Raw genomic sequence first — 17868 nt, forward strand, 5'->3', positions numbered from 1 at the left:
AATAGTTATATTATTATACTACTATAATAATAATAATAATAATAATAATAATAATAATCACAATAAAATAATAATTGCCTTACCCATTAGTAAGGAAGTGACCAGTGGAAGATTTTCATCTTCAATTTCTCCTGCATTAAATATCTGAAATAACCAGGCCTCCCTGGTTTAAATGTCTGTTATAATGAATCTGTACATGATTGAAAGCAAATCTGAACTCTAAATGGTGTAGTGTTGAACATTACAGCATTTAAGATCGCAAGATTGTGGTTTTTTTATTATTTATAAATTTTAAAAAAGGAGAAGGGCCCTGTGCAAAAGTTTGAGAATGATTCTTTGTTACTTTGCAGCAGAATAAGCTGTTTGCCTGCATTAGCAGAGAAGATTTGACAAATTTTTCATGAGCGTAACCCACATACTCAGCTGTGCTGCTCATCCCACAAATGCATGTTCCTTACAAATGGGGCACCATTTAAAAGGGAAATAAACAGGCTTTCCAACGCTATAAAATGTATTGCCAAGAAGCATTGTTACAACAGAGAAATAATCTACCAAACACAAATTTCCGAACTTTTTGTTCGATGTTTAGTTACCTGAGGAGGAGTCACATAACATTAAATGATAGGTTTTGCAAACATTTGCACAGGGCCTTTTTCCATTTATTATTATTTCGAAACTGTAAAAAATAAAAAGTAATCTTGCTTTAAAATGAGATGAAATGTGTTGTGTAATGCTGTACCATTTAGAGGTCATGTTTGCCTCTGTTGACTTAGATATTAATTGTAGGCTTTTTGACCCAACTGCTCTGTGTGTAGCAGGTATAAGGCAATCGTCTGTTGTTTGCAGCAAGACGGATTAAAAATGATGTATTCCAATTCTAGCAATGGACAAGGTGGACACCTATGATGTTTGTAACATACTTTTTGTGGGGCTTGTACCGATCACAATATGCTAATATACAAATGCAAAATCACAAATTAAGCCAACATTTATTCTGACTGAACTGTCTCTACTTCAGGGGGGTGAATCACAGACCCTTCCAAAACTAATACATGCACATGTAAGATTGCCAACATTGCCTTTTCTGACAACACTAGTTACTAGTTCTTGACATACTGTGTGACATAAAATCGAAGGTTTAAACAACAGCTGTGCAACAGATGTTCTCTTAATTCAATAGTTGGAATAAGATAATTTAAGGTTTGGTGATCACAGGTCTGAGGACAATGAATGGCCCCACCTAGTTTGTCTGCATGCTCCTTGCATGGAAATAAAATAAGAGATATGAGGAAAGCCAGTCAATATGCTTGTTACAAATATTGGGAAATTGTTAACAATGCCAACACCAGTTCAAATATTTGTTTAATAAATAAACACAGAAATACATGTATTTGTACTGAACAGTAGTAACAGGCCATTTCAATCATTAAAGTAACACAGAATTTCCTAGATAAGCTGGTCATAAAAACAACATGCAGTAGACGATAACAATCTTAAAGCAAACAAAGGCACTTAAAATGGCAATAATCTTAAGAAGTGGTAAGATATGATAAGTGTGGTCAGCTAGGAGACCTTTAAAGGTGCATGGAGTATGTCAGTTGAAGACAGTTGGTATAACAACACTGAAGCAAAATGGTTCCTGCTCTGTTGCTGCTCTCACTCCTTGGGCCCACGTCTGCTTGGCTGGTAAGAGTCACTTTGTAAACATATAATACCACACAGGGGTTTCTCATCATTGTGTTAATATGATGCTATAGCTGTGCAAATCAGTATAGTGTGTACATCTCCCCAGCCCATGGAAGACTGGGGTTCTGGCAATGTGACTGCGTCCCAGGATCAGACGGGGAAGTGCACCTGCAAAGTTTTTCTGCCTGACATTTCCTTCCCAGCTGACCGAGTAATACAAATGCAGGAGACTTCAGAAGAGCTGAGGCTGGATGTGGAGATTGAAATTAACAAGGTATGACTGCAAACCAACACAAATGTATGATTTCCTTGGGTTTCTATATAAGATTTAAAAAATACAGCTGCATAATACTGTAAGCTTTTTTTGTAAGGAAATAAAATTTTTCCATCTGATTTGATATGCAATTGAAAGAAAAGCCCTCTCAATGTTGAGGCTGTGAGTTGTCCTGTTATACCTCTGAATTGTATACCCCCTGCAGCTGGTCAGCTACAAAAGCAAGCTGGTGGTGTCCTTGGAGAAACTGTCAAACCTGACCGTGCGCATGGAGTTTCTGGAGAGTGGTCCTGACAAGTACATTAAACTGGAGTTTGAGCTGCTCAGGATTGAACTTAGAGCTTTTGAAGCACTTGTCTCACAACTGAAGGCATCTTTCAACTCCTCCTCGCCCTTGTTTGAAAGCCTGTATATGGAGGTAAACACAGTTAGTTAAAGTTTAAACTAGTTTTTTTTTAAGTTAGCTGCGATCCACTTCATTTTCAAACATTTTTGTTATTCTGTTGTTTGTTTTAGGTAAAAAGAATTATCAGATACCGCTACATATTTAAAAGAACTGCCCAAAATAGCATAAATTAGGCAGGACAAAGTTTCATTTTGAATGGACTTCAAAGGGGAAATTTTGACATTGACTTTTTGACATCAGAGGCGTAATAAGCTGCAATACCTCATGTAACCACTGGAGTTTTAAAGCTTCTGGAGGTATGTCAATCTCTGGTCCCCTGCAATGGACAGATACTAACTTTACTCTGGGCAGGTGGAAATATTCCTTCAAGGGACAATTCACCCAAAACATTTAATTAAAGTATACTATAAATATGCGGAATTAAATTTTTGAAAGATATAATGATAACAGTGTAATCTTACGGGAATAATTTCTATATTTACCAATGCAGTGTGAAGTGTTTAATATATTGATTTCTGAGTTTCTTTACAGCCTGTCTGACAGCCTGCTGTGAATATGTCACAATATAGATCCAGAATATGACCCTCATCGTGGATCAGCTGGAGAGCTATGACAAGAGCAACCTGGAGGTGATCCGCATAGAGTTGGCCAAACTGCAAAAGAAGCTGGAGGACTGTCAAAAGCTGGAAGAGAATGCCATCGGTCCAGAGATTGGTAATTAATTGCATTGCACAAATATCCTCCTCAGCCATTGCAACATGAATGGCTAAGGTGGTTTCATGTCATTTATGGAGATTTGTTGTGTGGGATATAGATTAAACCATTAACCCCGCTGTACTTTTTTTTCAGGGTCATGCAAACATGGAGGAATCTTAAGCATCAACAAACCAATGATCAGCCAGCTGAATGCTCATTTGAGCACCGCAGAAATTTATGGGAGTTGGGGCAAGGATTCTAAGCCACTGCCTGGCTTTGAGTCAATGTATTGGTTTTCAGGGCAGACGACCCCCACAATATCCAACATAAACCTTTACAGTGACTACCAGCGCCTGATTTTAAGAAGTGCATTTAAATCGTATAGTAGTTTTTATGGGACTGGCAATAATGACATTGTGCATGGAAACTACTTTTATTACCAGTGCCATAACACAGCCAGCATGTGCAGAATGAATTTAACCACTATGACCTATGAGTCCAGAGTGCTTCCTCAGGCCAGCCTCCGATTCTCATATAGATACTCTCCAAACCAGGACTTTGACTTTGCAGCTGATGAGAATGGACTGTGGGTGACATACAGCACAGAGAACTCCAAAGGCATGATGCTCATTGCCAAAATAGATGTAGCCGCCTTTGGGGTGGAACAGGTGTGGAAGACCAGTTTGTTCAGACCCTCTGTGGGCAATGCCTTCATGGTGTGTGGGGTTCTGTACGCTACTCGTTCAGTGAACATTCGCACAGAGGAGATCTTCTACTCCTTTGACACCAACACAGGCAAGGAGAGCTACATCAGCATTCCCTTTGAGAAGTTCCAAGAGAACTACATGTACCTGGACTATAACCCTGCTGATCAGAAGCTATATATGTACAACAATGGCTATTATGTGTCCTACCAACTGAAATATAATAAGGAAGAGTAGGGCTGAATACTGTGTTTTTGTCTTACAAAAATGCAACAACAAAAAAAGAAAAGAAAAATTAATTGTAATTGTCTGATAAAAGAAAGCTTTACACTGTTGAACCATATGGTTACTGATTGTCAATGAAAGATCAATGCTATTTCTGTAGTAATTAATCACAGTATATGTTTTTCTGCTCATAGCACACTAAATAAAACTATAAGCAAGCATTACTGTGAGTGGCTATGTTATTTATGTTTAAATGTTTAAATTCCTGTTGGAATATACTATGCTTCTATTGTACTATTGTGTGTTGTCCCACAGTCTGAGATCCATTGCAAATGGACTTGCACCTTGAGGTTTGAAGGAAACAGGGGAGGTGGGGGGAGGGTCATGTCCCCTCCCGGGGGTATCAGACCCTCCCTAAATGCTACCATGTAAACAGACATAGCCACTCTCTTTGTCCTGAAGTGAGGGGGCTGACTCCAGCTGGCACCGAGGAAACAAGCATGGGCTTATTGGAAGCTCTCACTCTTAGCCACTCTGACATCATCTTCACAAACCATCATCTTTCCTATTAATCATTCTTTCACCATGATGCCATACTCACATCTTATGTAGGCTTTTTTAAAATGGGACACATTGAAACAAAGACAATGTGTTAGGAAAACAGTGTGATATACTCTATTGTAAAGTGAAAAATATGTAACAGCAATGTTAAATACACAACGAGCAATGAGGTTTATTTTGTAAATAGAATATTTTAATATTTGCAGCATTTTTGAAATGCATTTTGATGCATTCTCAACCAAATATCTAAAAATATTTGAAATATATAAATTGTAGTTAATTTACTTAAACATTGGACACATTTGGGACATAGTAATTCGTTTTTTAAATTATGTCCAGAAAGGGTTTTCAAAACCAACCCTATAAAATGCTTTGATCAGTGCGATATTTAAGAGAAAGCACTCCCGCACTGTCTCTTTAAGCAGTGGGGCCTTCTGAATGGGAGGGGGGAAACGGAAGGGTTGTGGCTCATGGTGATGGGAGAGAGGGGGGCCAAGGTGACATCATCTGTGTCCAATAAAAAGCAGTGCTAAGCCTCTTCCTATTTCTAAGATAATCTGTGCTGGAGCGGGCTGCAACCACACAGGCTGATGTTGGATCTGTGCATCTGGGGCATGCGGATCTCAGATAAGGTACGCCAGCAGCTTGCTTCCATTTCATTTCTACAACCCGTCTCTGCCTTCCTTTCTGCGGGGGGTAGCTCAACCGCGGGCTGAAATGCAGTGTGATTGGACAAATATCAGAGGCGGAAATATGCCTGCTTAGCTGCACCTGCTGATATTGCAATGGAGATGCTGTTCTGTGTGTGATGCTGAACGGCAATTATCAAAATGTTAATACATTCCAAGCTGGTGTGATTAGCGTTGGGGAGTATTTTTGCCTTCACCTTCTACCAGGCATTTCTCCCCACTCATACTGAGCTCACACTGTACATGTGATTGAGTCAGTAGATGCTCTGACTGATACAAGGACTCGACACTGCAGTGCAGCTCGATGATCTTCTTACTCAGTTCCTGGAAGCATGCTGCTGTTGGTGTGCATTACATTGGAGTATTTTATGACATCGAAGAGCTTGTTAGCCTTTCCTGGGCTAATGTTTCTGTTTCACCATCTTTCCACTGATTGCTTAACTGGTATGATTATCTGACTAATAAGAGGAATGCCACATGTCAATCAGATGAATTCTTGCCGGTCAGTTGTGATTTTCTGACTGTGCCGGAAAATTACACACTGTGGGCTTAAATGCTGTAAAGTTGTTCTGTGAATGTGTTGGAGATATTTGTGCACAAGAGATCAGTTTTGAAAAGAGGAAGTAAACTAGGCTTAGTGTGCATGCATGACCAAAACATATTTACTTCTGGAATGATAACATTACATAATTGTCAGATCAGAAATATGCGGTTAGAATGTTATTACCTGGATGTACTTATGCTAATGGAACAATCACTACTCGTATTTGAAAACAGGGGAGTTCTCGAAAACTGACAATCCAAAAAGCCTTCTCTTCAAAGGGCTTCATTCTTCATTGAATATATTGATATACATATATATATATATATCAATATATTATAATATAACACCATACCACCCTTTTATATTACAGCCTAGTATTTGGTTTTATCAAACTTAAAAGTGACAGCTCCAATAAGGGGTTGAATGAGACTCAGGATATGATATCTTAGCCATGCACACAGGCATGTGTAAAGTCTGTAATGACTCAGGCCATAGAGAATTCTATCACCCTCACTACCGCAATCTGTTCAGACGCAGCAGCCTGGTCTGTGTGGCTGTAAACCCCCCCAAACCTACGGGTGTGAGGGGAGATAGTGGACCCTGCAGCGCAGAGTGAGTCATCCACTCGTCCCACTGCAGGGTTCGCGTTCATTAACAACGCAGGGAGGTTAGCGCTCATTGGCTCAGCCTTCCGTCGCCGGCTCTGAGCGCTGTCAGCGCTGACCTTCTGCGCTATTCTCTCCCATTCACAGGGCTGCTGTCGTCACTCACCACGCACGCCGACCGGCGGCATCGGTTTGATGATGAACGCGCGTAGACAGTGACAGCGCATGCGGTAGAGATGAATCGCCTCGCTTGCAGAATCAGGGAACAGAGGTAAAAAAAAGCAGGCTTTCATTTGTTCAAAAGAGCTTGGAAAACAGTCTCAGGTTTTCTGTGGCTGGCAGAGCGGCCTTATGTCTATGTGCTTTTTTTTTTCCTGATCTCGGTTGTGATTGTGATACGGTACGTTTTAAGGGTTTGTATTTGACAGCATTCCTTTGTCGGTAACCTTCCTCATGTTGTAAATAGAATAGAATAGACATTGATTCCTATATACATAATGGCTCTGTACCGTATTTTTACAATGACAAGGTGTATTTAGTATTTGTAAATAGTTCATTTCTTGTGCCTGCAGGACAAAGATTTCTCACAGGAGCGAGCTTGGAGAGAGGGCATGCCGGTGAAGCTGCAGAGGCTGGCAGTGCCATGAGTCTGCCCAGGATATGCAGCTCGGCCTGGGGGAACCGCAGCTCACAGACCCCTACGGACCGGTTCCTGTCAGGCTCCGGGCCCATCCGGGCAGTTTCCCGGCAGGACCAGGCCAGTCATGGCCAAAAGAGATTACCTGGTAGACGCAGCCAGGCAGATCCGCATGGCACTGGACCGGGAAGTGAATGAAGACTACGAGGCAGCGTTCAACTACTACAAGAACGGGGTGGATCTGCTTCTGAACGGAGTACAAGGTATACGATATCATATTACGTTACGTTAATGGCATTTGGCAGACGCTCTTATCCAGAGCGACATACAGTTGATTAGACTAAGCAGGAAACAATCCTCCCCTGGAACAATGCAGGGTTAAGGGCCTTGCTCAAGGGCCCAACAGCTGTGCGGATCTTATTGTGGCTAGACCGGGGATCGAACCACCAACCCAGTCATGCAACTTAAACACTATGCTACAGGCTGCCCAATATACTGGTCACTTAGGATTTAGGCCAACAAAGGTACAGTAACCTGGTGGCCCAACCTGAGCAGGGGCATCGGTTTGGATCTTTTAAAGTATAGGCAGACTTAGTCATTTATATTTTTCTCAAAAAATACATTTTCTCTAAATACGAACACAAATTTCAAATTTCATATACCTTCCTCCCTAGCATAGAAATGTGAAAGACAGTATGCATTTTACAGTTCTATCCTAGTACTGACAGCACTAGGGAAAAGGAATCCTCTATATTATCCGGAAAGGTCCGGAAAGTCCATTACTAGTAATGAGTATAAACATGGCTGGTGCAGAAGAACAGTGCATGTAAGAAATCATAGCATAAACAGCTTTCATTAAAAAAAGTAGCAATTGTTTAATTTGCAACAGAAATACTATGTGATAATGGCATATTACTTATACTCTGGGCAGTGACAAAAAAAAAAGTTAAATCTACTCTAATCTATGATGGGAATATCTTAGTAAACTCTGCTCCTCTCTTTTTGACTGTGGCTTTGGCTGCTGTTCAACAGCACATTCTGTTTTCATTATGACTCCATGTTTATGACACCTCCACATATACAGTAAAAACACACTTGTGAATTCTCCATGCATATCTGAATGCCCTACATGTTGAGAATCATGCATAGTAAAGAACCTAGAGGTATGTTACTATGGTTACTATAGTTTTACAATTTTTTTTGCTCTCTTGCTTGCAGTAGATCCAAATAAGGAGCGGCGAGAGGCAGTGAAGCGGAAGACCACTCAGTATCTGAAGAGAGCAGAGGAGATTTTCAACTCTCACCTACAGGGCACCCTAGGAAGTGGAACTTCCTTATCAGGGGTATCCTGTTTTTCTGCTTTTTACAAATATATGTGCAAATAATAACGGTAAAATGTTTCGGGACACTATTCAGGGGAAATAAGATACTGCAGCTGAGCATTTCGCAGACTTGTGAACACAGAAATCTGGGTCATTCTGTGACAAAATGAATTAATCAGTCTGTGATTCAGTCTGTGTATGAGCTGTGTACGTATATCACCCTGTAATGAGCCACTTGAGTCTATGCGTTGAATATTCACCAATCCGAGTGCTTGTTTGTTAGTTAGGTATTCAAACCTCATTGCTACATGGTAGTGTACATTCACGCTGAGCATTTGGTATGTCAGGCAACATTACAGTCCAATCATTAAGACTGTTCTTGCACAACCTCCTTCTGGTAAAGCCTGTGTCATGCCTCCTCCACTCAAAGTAGTCTGCGCCGCCCATAGCTCTCTAGAGCACAGTCACAGTCACAGCCACGGCCATCCCAGCCCCCACTGCTGCCAGGCACACTGGAGGAGGGCGAGTCACGTCTTTTCAACGGGAAGAATTTCATTATTTCTAGGCAACTAGATTACCCTGGGCTAGTGTGCTGTGAAGTTAGGTAATCTGCAGATGCTGTCTACATTTCATCTTCATGTTTTAACAACGAGTGTTCCTCTGCCACTGCGTACAGCATAGACGCGTTGTTTCATACGGTAACTCTGTGTATCTCTCTCCACCCCCTCTCTCTCTTTCTCTCTCCCTCTCTCTCTCTCTCTCACACACACACACACCTTGATCACCAGGGTTACAGCAGCCTGAGATTTCGGCCAATTAGAAACCTCAGCTCACCCGTGGAGGATCTGAAGATGTGCAAAGTCATTGGGGTCCTTGACAAGGTAAAGTAGTGGATGCTGTCATGTGTTTTATTAGTGTGGCAGTGTATCGTATGAACACTTTTGATCACTAGGGAAGTTTTTAAAGCTACTCTTTTGTCATTGTAATTGTATGTTATGGTGCTCAGTAGGTCCTCCCTTGTGCTTTTAGTGTGTATCTCAAGTTGTTTGCAGTCCTTCCTGGACTTAATTTAACACTGAACAATACTCAGATTATGCTTACCTTAATAACTAGAATCAGTACCGAAACTCACTTTTGTCTTTCACTTCCCAAAAACAGACATATGACCTCTTTTCCCTCACTCTCCACTTTATTATTTCAGTTTGCTTTTTGATAAACACAAAAATGTCACAGATCCTCTTTTTATGCGCATTTCTCACTGCAATCAAAACCCATACTGTGCCTTCTGTTCTTTGAGTGTATTGTACTGATCACCTGATTTCATGTGAAATTTGTTAGTTATGTAGAATCGAATAGAATGTGTCATAGTAAAAGGGTAACCATGTTCGTATGCTGAGACAGTAAGTAATTGACTTTGGGGAAGTAGTCATGAATTGCTATTGCTGGGATTGCACCATTATTGTTTATTATACACTTGTTTTCTGCCTTGAATTGCTGTAGGTCCTCACAGTCCAAAACCTGATTAGCAAGGAGACATTTGTTGTCAAAGTAAGTATTTGCCCTACAGCTATTTACCTCCCCTGGCATCTGAGAGTGAGCTTGCTCCTGTAAAATGTGGATAGGAACAGACAATGAGGCACTACAGCCCTCCAATACAATGCACAATGAAGCTGTTATTGCTGCAGCCTTGGAGCCTTTCCAAAAACTGAGAGGGGATCTTGTCGATGGAAAAGCACTTAGGTTTCACTCAGTCTCCAGGAATCCTTTGCGATTGATCTGGCTAAAAGCATCACTTCTGACCTCCTCTTGGTAGATGCACTTTTTGTCTGGTAACCAGAGATGCATTATAGCACATGTGAGCGGGTAGTAGACAAAGCCTTATTCCTGACATGATACAAAAAACTATAGTGGGAAGATAAATTATGGTCTGCTATTGTTTCCACAGGAAAGTGGGGGGGGGGGGGGGTTGTGAGCATGGTAGTCAAAATGAAATAAATCTACTTGGCTGTTGGTCACATATCCGAAAATATAGATATTATGTAGTATATAGAAAGATATTATGAGTTACAGTACTCGATTCACGTAGGTGCCTTTGGGGAAGGTTTTCTGGTACATACAGTACTGTGCAAAAGTCTTAGGCACCTGTATAACATTCTGTACAGATAAGATTCTTTCAAAAATAATTCAATGAAAGGTCCTAAATAAATGTACTATACATTTTACATTACATTTTAGTAATTTGACAGAATAGTTAAAAACTCAAATCAAATCAATATGTTTTGTGACCACCCTTCGGTGTTTAAACTGCATCACTTCTCTGAGATAGCCAACGCTGTCCTACAGTTCAATAAGACAATCAGCAGGGAGGTTGTTCCAAGCATGTTCTAGAACGTGTCACAGTTCCTCTTCAGACTTTGGTTGGCTCCTTGCTTCTGATCTCAGACAGCCTTGATCAAGTTTTTATGTAAAAAGTAGTCAATTACTTACAGTAATATGTTACTTTTTTAATTGAATCAACACCCCATAACTCATAAAGTCAAAGTGAAAACGTGTTTTAAAAATCAAAAACCAAAATCTCTCATTTACTGTAAGTCAGTGTTGCGGTGCTGTGCTCAACAGAGCTTGCCCAAGTCGAGCTGGGAGAGCCGGGACCAGCCCACCATCATTCCCCAGGGCGTGCCCTTCATGGTGAAGCTCCTGAGGTACTACGTGAGTGAAGATGCTGTGTACCTGCATCTGGAGCACATTGAAGGTGAGGCACAGTGTGATTGTGCTTGGCGGCCATTTTGAGTAACGAAACACAAACACGTGCTCCTATGGAAATGTTACTTTTGCACCCAAAATTCCTTGCATCACAAATTATGAAAGATCTAACCGAATAATCTTATCTAATCTTATCTTGCAACTATTTGGTATTTTAAATTGCATAATGGTGCAACACATATTGTGACCATTTTGAGTCTTTAGCTGTGTGTCTGGTAATTAATTGTCTAGCAGCCTGAAATGACAGCACATGCTGTATATACATATATAAAGCCTTTCAAGCATGGGGTGACATCAGCTCCGGCAGTAAGAGCAGTCATCTGGCAGTCAGAGGGTAGCCGGTTTGATCCCACCCTGGGTGTGTCGAAGTGTTCATGAGCAAGAAATCTGACTCCCAAATGTTCCTGCCGAGCTGGAACATGGCAGCCAATCGCCGTTGGTGTGTGTGAGTGTGTGTATGAATGGATGAATGAGAAGCATCAATTGTACAGCGCTTTGCATAAAGGTGCTATATATATGCCGACCATTTACCTTGACTATTTTAAAGCCTGTTAGCTGCTAACAAATCTTTGTGTGTTCTTTTCAGGAGGTCGGCTCTTCTCGAAACTACACAAGTCTAGAAGCGACAAGGTGAAAGAGCACCCCGAATGCTGCAGCCCCAACCAGAGTAAGATTCGACTGAAGACCAGCTACACCGCCCCCACCATCAGCCTGGACTACCAGCAGGGCCACACAGGTGGTAGGGCCTCGGCACCGCTGTCGGAGGAGGGGGAGAGGTGGCAGGACCGAGTGGAGAGCCCGGACACCGACTCCCCGGCGTCCTGGGACGAGGCCCGCCGTCGCCTGGAGAGCTGCCGGACCCACTCGTACTGCGAGGAGACGGGCTGCCTGTACAGTGCCAGGGCCGGACCCCGACATCTGGACTCAGAGCCAACCCAGCAGCCCGGAGAGCTGGGCTCAGACAACCCATCACTCAACACTAACCCTCTTTCTGAATCTCAGGAAAACCCACCTCTTCCTCCTCAATGCTGCTACACGAGAGACGCCCGTGAGACTCCACAGTGCGCGAGGACTGTCCCGGCACAGGAAGCCAAGAAAGCCGAGTCCGGCTTGGACTTCGACATTGCGTGGAAGTGGAATAGCGCTGATCCACCTCGGGACTGTGGGGGTGTTACCACTGATTTATCCTCCGATTTAAGCTCTGGCATAGTGGGAGTCAACAGAGTACCTCAGATGACTCAGTCCTTTGCAGCCGACAGAGGTACAGAGAAGGATACGAACCAAGGCGTTACATTACATTCGGAGAAGAGCTGCACCGCTCCTACATCACTGCGGTTACCTTTCAGCAACCACATTCAGGATATGGGCGCGGATGCAGAAAAATGCAGTGACTGCAGTGTAAAGGAACATGTGGGCAGCACAACAGGCCTGGTTCTCACCATGCACAAGATCAGAGAGGGAGGGGAGGCGGCCGAAGGGAAACCCGCAGAGAAGGCCGGTTTAGACGCCGTGGCCACAGCCGAAAGGTCACAGTCTGTCGCAGCTCTCGCGACCAGCACGGGTCCGACAGAGAGTGCGACACCCTCAGGGAACTCTCGGTCACGGGCGGTCCCTCTTTGCCACCCTGCGGAGCTCCAGCAGGGGACCCCGGCAGGCACTTCTCCAGACGCCACAGGGGTCCTCAAGGTGCCCGCTTCCAGGAACAGGAGGTCTGAGGAGGAGGGGTGGGAGGTGTTGAGCCCCCTGGGTAGAGACGCCTCCCAGAGTGGGCAGAAAAGGGAGTCTCAGGGGGCTCCGTATACAGCCACCTCAGTGGCTGCTTCCCTCCAGGGTGAGATGGTGACCCCCGATGGACCAGCCGTGGATCAGCCCATCGAGGTGGACGGCTGGTGCCTTCTGCCTCGCTTTTCGGCCAAGAGGCCCACAGGGAGGGCCAGGCTGGGCTGCTGGGGGCTCCCCGAAGGACAGGTGCGGCTGTGGGGGGCCGAGATCCTGCTGAGCCTGGAGAGCCTGCACCAGCAGGGCATTCTGTGTCGGGACCTCAACCCCAAGAACATCCTGCTGGACAGCAACGGTCAGTTCCTCACGATGTCTAATGCTGTGACTCTCTCCTTCTATGTATTTCACCACTCTGATGCAATGTCTGCTGATTTATTTTGAGTGAAGATTCAGATATCCTGAGACAGGTTCTTGCATAGTAGTCATCGTTATTGTCTGAACAAAACATTTGTTTCAATGTTTTAAACAGGAAAGGCCTGCCTGACATATTTTGGTCAATGGACTGAAGTGCAGACTGAGATCAGTACCAAAGCCATGGAGCAAATGTACTGTGCCCCAGGTGAAGCAACCATTTGCACATTATTCAACTTATTCCTACAAAAAGAGCTCCCTCTGGTGGCTGAATGTATCATCAATTTGATGTTAGAGAGTTCTAATATTATCACATAACAGCAATATTAAATAGATAATAGATATTACAATATATATTCCAGAACCAGTTCTATCCCATATGTGTGATGTGGCACCATCAGATATTAATCATAATATAAGTTGTTCTCACACCTAAAATCCTTTCACTTTCAACCAGTGAATCAAGGAAGCCTTGTCATTTATTTGTACAGATTGAGTGAAAATATAATAAGATACATATAAATGTAAAATGAGTTTAATTTCAGACTAGTGCATATACAAAGAATAATTTTACCATTGTCATTCACTAAATATTTTTTGGAATGTAATAGCAAAGACCAACTCTAAATATGATGTCATCTAATAAGGAAATATCCTTACATTACATAATCTACATATCTACATAAGTTAGATAACAGATATATGACCCAGTTTATTTTGTCTATGAGCAGAAGTAGGAGGTGTGTCAGAACTCACAGAAGCTTGTGATTGGTGGAGTCTGGGAGCCCTGCTATTTGAACTCCTGACTGGAATGGTAAACAAGCATCCCTCTGTATTGTTTTGACTTCACTTATATGCACACACTTATGCATGTTTTTACTTTCAGAAATCTAATCACTGTATGTTTGTAGGTTTGTTGGTTTTATTTAGTTAAAAAAACATTGTGGCAGGGAACAGGGAAGTTCAATGCATAATGATCACATGCGGTTTACTTACCTGAAGCCCACGCACAAGACATTTCAAATGCACCTTAGGAGAACCCAGAGCCACATGTCAGGTATATTGTATTTGCCATACAGTGCTTTGAAATAACTCACCACAAATTCAGTAAAAAGAAGTTGAGTTTGTAGAAACCTGGTGGAAGTAAGAAACCCTATTCAAAAAGGAAACACATTGACCCATGTTGTTATAAAGGGGAGTGACATAGATGGGAATAATAATCTAATATATCCTTACTTTCCCTTCTGCTCTAGCCCCTCAGGCAGTGCCATCCTGCAGGAGTCCTCCCTCACACCCAGCTCCTCATTCCAGACGACCTGAGCGCTGCTTCAGCCTCCCTGCTCACTGAGGTGAGTGTGGCGCCCTCTGCTGGTCTGAATGCAGTTAGCGAGTCTGCCCTTTTCACGTGGAAGCCCACACGGGACCAACCACTCCAGTAAGGCTCTTGAGATTGAAATACAGCTTATAATTTGTCATGATCCGTTTAATTGTTTCAAGTGTTTATCAAGTGGGTTAAGTCTAAAGAGGGAGAAGATGATTACCTTTTAGCTTGCTGGATCTAATATGATAACATTTTCTATGTGTACTTCAACTTCAAAAATGGCAGCATAGAGGATTGCACTTAAATGAATCTTTTTGTAATTATTTAAACATATTTTGTCGAGCACAGGAAGGTTGTAATGCAGTCAGTAATGTCACATCACTATCATAAATTAATGTCAAACTAGTAGATACACTTAAGTATTCTGATACACTGATTGTTCAGTTTAAACTGATTTATAAAATCCATTCCAATTGTATGTTAGGTATGCCAGTATCAAGTATCCGAATGCTTTATGATTTATATTCAAGGAAATCAAATAGTCCTCTGAGCATGAATGCCAATAGTATTTTAAGAACTTAAATCAAATGGGAATTTCAACCCAAAAATGAAAAAAAATGACATGTTGCTTCTTACTGCAGATGTATCTGGAAGATAAAACCTCTTTGATTTTGTATAGTGTTGAATCAAACTTTTTTTAAAGTAGGGGTATCTGGTGACTATAGACAGGATTTCCACTGGGCAAAGGGAAAATTGGCTTCAGTGTTGGAAAATGTTTAATACCTGTACCTGTCTGCCTACACCAGCTGCATTAGTGGTCCAGTAACCTGATGAGGAAATGCTTAGCTTAAGTGACAAGAAGTACTGTCTGGCTGCACACATAAACGTGCAGCCCCTGAACTAAGAGAGCATTGCAGCAATAGGACAAGCCTCCCACTATGATTTCAGTCAAGTATTCCTCAGAAAAACTACAGTATGCTCACTCACCCTGCCTTTCATTTCTGTGGTCGCTCAAACAACACAGTTGAAGTCTGACTCACCTCCTGCCTGTCCCACAGCTTCTGCAGTTCGATGCCGGCTATCGCTTGGGTTCCGGGGGAGGCGGCGTGAGCGACATCAAGTGTCACCCCTTCTTTAGTCCTATCCCTTGGAATGCGCTCAACAACTAGCCAGGCAGCCTCAAACAAAATGGCCGAATGTCAGAAGAGTGGAGCCACTGTAGGTCCTGCAGCAACAACATCCAACCATCCTCGAGTGGCCAAAGAACCAGTCCCCTCAGTGCAGTGCATCCTGCTACCTGTGGTTCTCAGCATTACCCATCCTCAACTGAGTGACAGGGGACTGAAAAGGCTTATTTGGGACAGAGACAAAGCTATGGAAGTTGATCTGTTTTCAGATCAGGAATTTCAAGGTGAAGGCCCCAATTTAACACAATGAAAAGTGTTAGATTTAGGTTCTGTCAAACTGGCAGCCAATGCCTATACAAAGATTATAAAAGAAGGCAGAATTACATTTTGGGATAGATTTGCACCTTAGAATTGGAAAAAATGTGGGACTAAACCTATACATTTGCATTTAAGTATTTATAATTTATTATTGAGAAATAGACATTTAGAACATTGGCATTGCACTGTAACTCCCACTTCGATATATCTACAAACCCAATGGCACTGACACACATCAATACGTGTGACAATGACCAAATAAGGAAGAATTCGAGAAGACCACTTCAGCCCAGGTGGAAACGATGACTTGAGGTTTCTGGGGGAGAAGAAAGCACGCGAGAACGAAAACCATCTGGTTTATATTTGGCTCTCCTCCTTCCTAGTGCCACAGGTTGTACTTCCTCTGATTCAGTTTGCAGCTTATCACTCTTCTACCCTGTGGTCGTCCTCCCTGTCACACCTCCGTCACCAAGACCAAATTTGAGTGAGTCTGACCTGAAAAGACCTTCCTAGCACTGTGCGAGTGAATTTTACTTGTGTTCCCCAGAGCTCACCACAAATATGCTCTGAGATGTTTTCAGCATTTTATCATGCCAGGTCTATTTTACCATGAACTGAACTGTAACACCATTACAGATTCATCTGCGCAATACATCCATGTACTGATTTTTGTAACCATTTTTCATAAGAACTGTAATGTCTATCACACCAGTACATTACTGTATATGCAGGACCTTGTTACTTGCATACAGGCCGTGAAGATATATGGATTTAGCATAAGAAAGGCGATTTGAACGTGTTGATGCCTCCTACTTTTTCTCTGCATGCTGTAAGGAACAGTTTTAGAAGCATTTCCTGTCTACAAGAGGTATATTTTCTCTCCTTTAAAACTCCCTGACAAGATGCACATGGACAACTGGACTTTGTGACAATTTATGACATTGTTTAAAAAAAATAAACATTTTAAAAAACATGCAAGCTTGAAAAAACAATGTTGCCTCTTCAATCTGAGAAAGTAACTGGATTACTAGTCAACATGATGGTCTACGTTCTTATAACACCGAGTTCTTGATTCAGTGCTGATAAAATGGAAATGATCGATATCCTTCTGGGGAAATATAACCATTCTGTATGCTGAGATACTTAAAATAGTTTATTTTTATTTTTTAGAAAGACTAATTGAGGAGCTTAGGGACTGGAGTTTGGCAATCTAAATTGAATATAATTTCTAAATATGGAATAACTTGCAGTAGAATGCATTTTCTTCAGCTTCAATCTGCTGATTATATAGTGTACCTGATAAAGCCAATGATTCTGGGGTTATTAGAGTGCATCTCTCCTCACTTTTCCTAATAAGAGCTCATACATAGATGTTCACGTCATTGAAAATAATACTTCTGCTGCTCTATCCAGTCTCCTTGCTCGTCAGGCCATTCACACTGCCCGAAATGGGGAACTGCTCATTTTGGACGGGTGCTAATCGTTGAAATCATACAGGAACCGTGACGTGCATTCGGCACCCACTAGTTTCTTGATTAAGTCATACAGGGCTGATGCATTGGTTTCCACTTCTCAGTCTCAGCACAATGGGTGGGCAGATACTCACAAGTTTGTGTAACATCTCACATTGATGGGCACCCAACTGATCAATGGGTCACTCTTGCACTATTAAACAAACGCAGCTGTATTGATGTATTACTGTAAAGCCACCTTCCCTGGGGGACAATACAGTGAACCACTCACTCATCCTATTCTTGGCTGCTGCATAGAACGGCTTCAACTTCACGAGGTCCTTTGCTGTTGTTCTGGGATTGATTTGAACTTTTCACACAAAGCACGTTCAGCTCTAGGAGACAGAAC

General features: G+C 42.3%; 2 protein-coding genes across 6 annotated transcripts; both read left to right on the forward strand.

Annotated features, from left to right (window-relative positions):
• The first annotated feature begins 1632 nt into the window (after window positions 1-1632).
• olfm4.2 (olfactomedin 4, tandem duplicate 2) lies at window positions 1633-4003 on the forward strand. The gene is made up of 5 exons (XM_061231569.1): window positions 1633-1686; window positions 1793-1960; window positions 2166-2378; window positions 2936-3080; window positions 3216-4003. The coding sequence occupies exons 1-5, from the start codon at window positions 1633-1635 to the stop codon at window positions 4001-4003; spliced, it is 1368 nt and encodes a 455-aa protein (XP_061087553.1).
• A 1046-nt stretch (window positions 4004-5049) lies between these two features.
• rps6kl1 (ribosomal protein S6 kinase-like 1) lies at window positions 5050-16981 on the forward strand. Of its 5 annotated transcripts, none has more exons than XM_061219821.1 (12): window positions 5050-5184; window positions 6538-6661; window positions 6963-7290; window positions 8246-8370; window positions 9138-9230; window positions 9850-9897; window positions 10969-11101; window positions 11699-13186; window positions 13361-13450; window positions 13974-14056; window positions 14496-14677; window positions 15622-16981. In XM_061219821.1, the coding sequence occupies exons 3-12, from the start codon at window positions 7155-7157 to the stop codon at window positions 15671-15673; spliced, it is 2430 nt and encodes an 809-aa protein (XP_061075805.1). In that variant the 5' UTR covers window positions 5050-5184; window positions 6538-6661; window positions 6963-7154; the 3' UTR covers window positions 15674-16981. The 5 variants fall into 5 exon arrangements, with proteins under 5 accessions (XP_061075805.1, XP_061075831.1, XP_061075822.1 ...); XM_061219847.1 differs by having other exon boundaries at window positions 14496-14591; XM_061219838.1 differs by having other exon boundaries at window positions 8249-8370.
• The last annotated feature ends 887 nt before the right edge of the window (window positions 16982-17868 follow it).

The sequence above is a fragment of the Conger conger genome, chromosome 1 (assembly GCF_963514075.1).
Source record: "Conger conger chromosome 1, fConCon1.1, whole genome shotgun sequence".
Taxonomy (NCBI): Eukaryota; Metazoa; Chordata; class Actinopteri; order Anguilliformes; family Congridae; genus Conger; species Conger conger.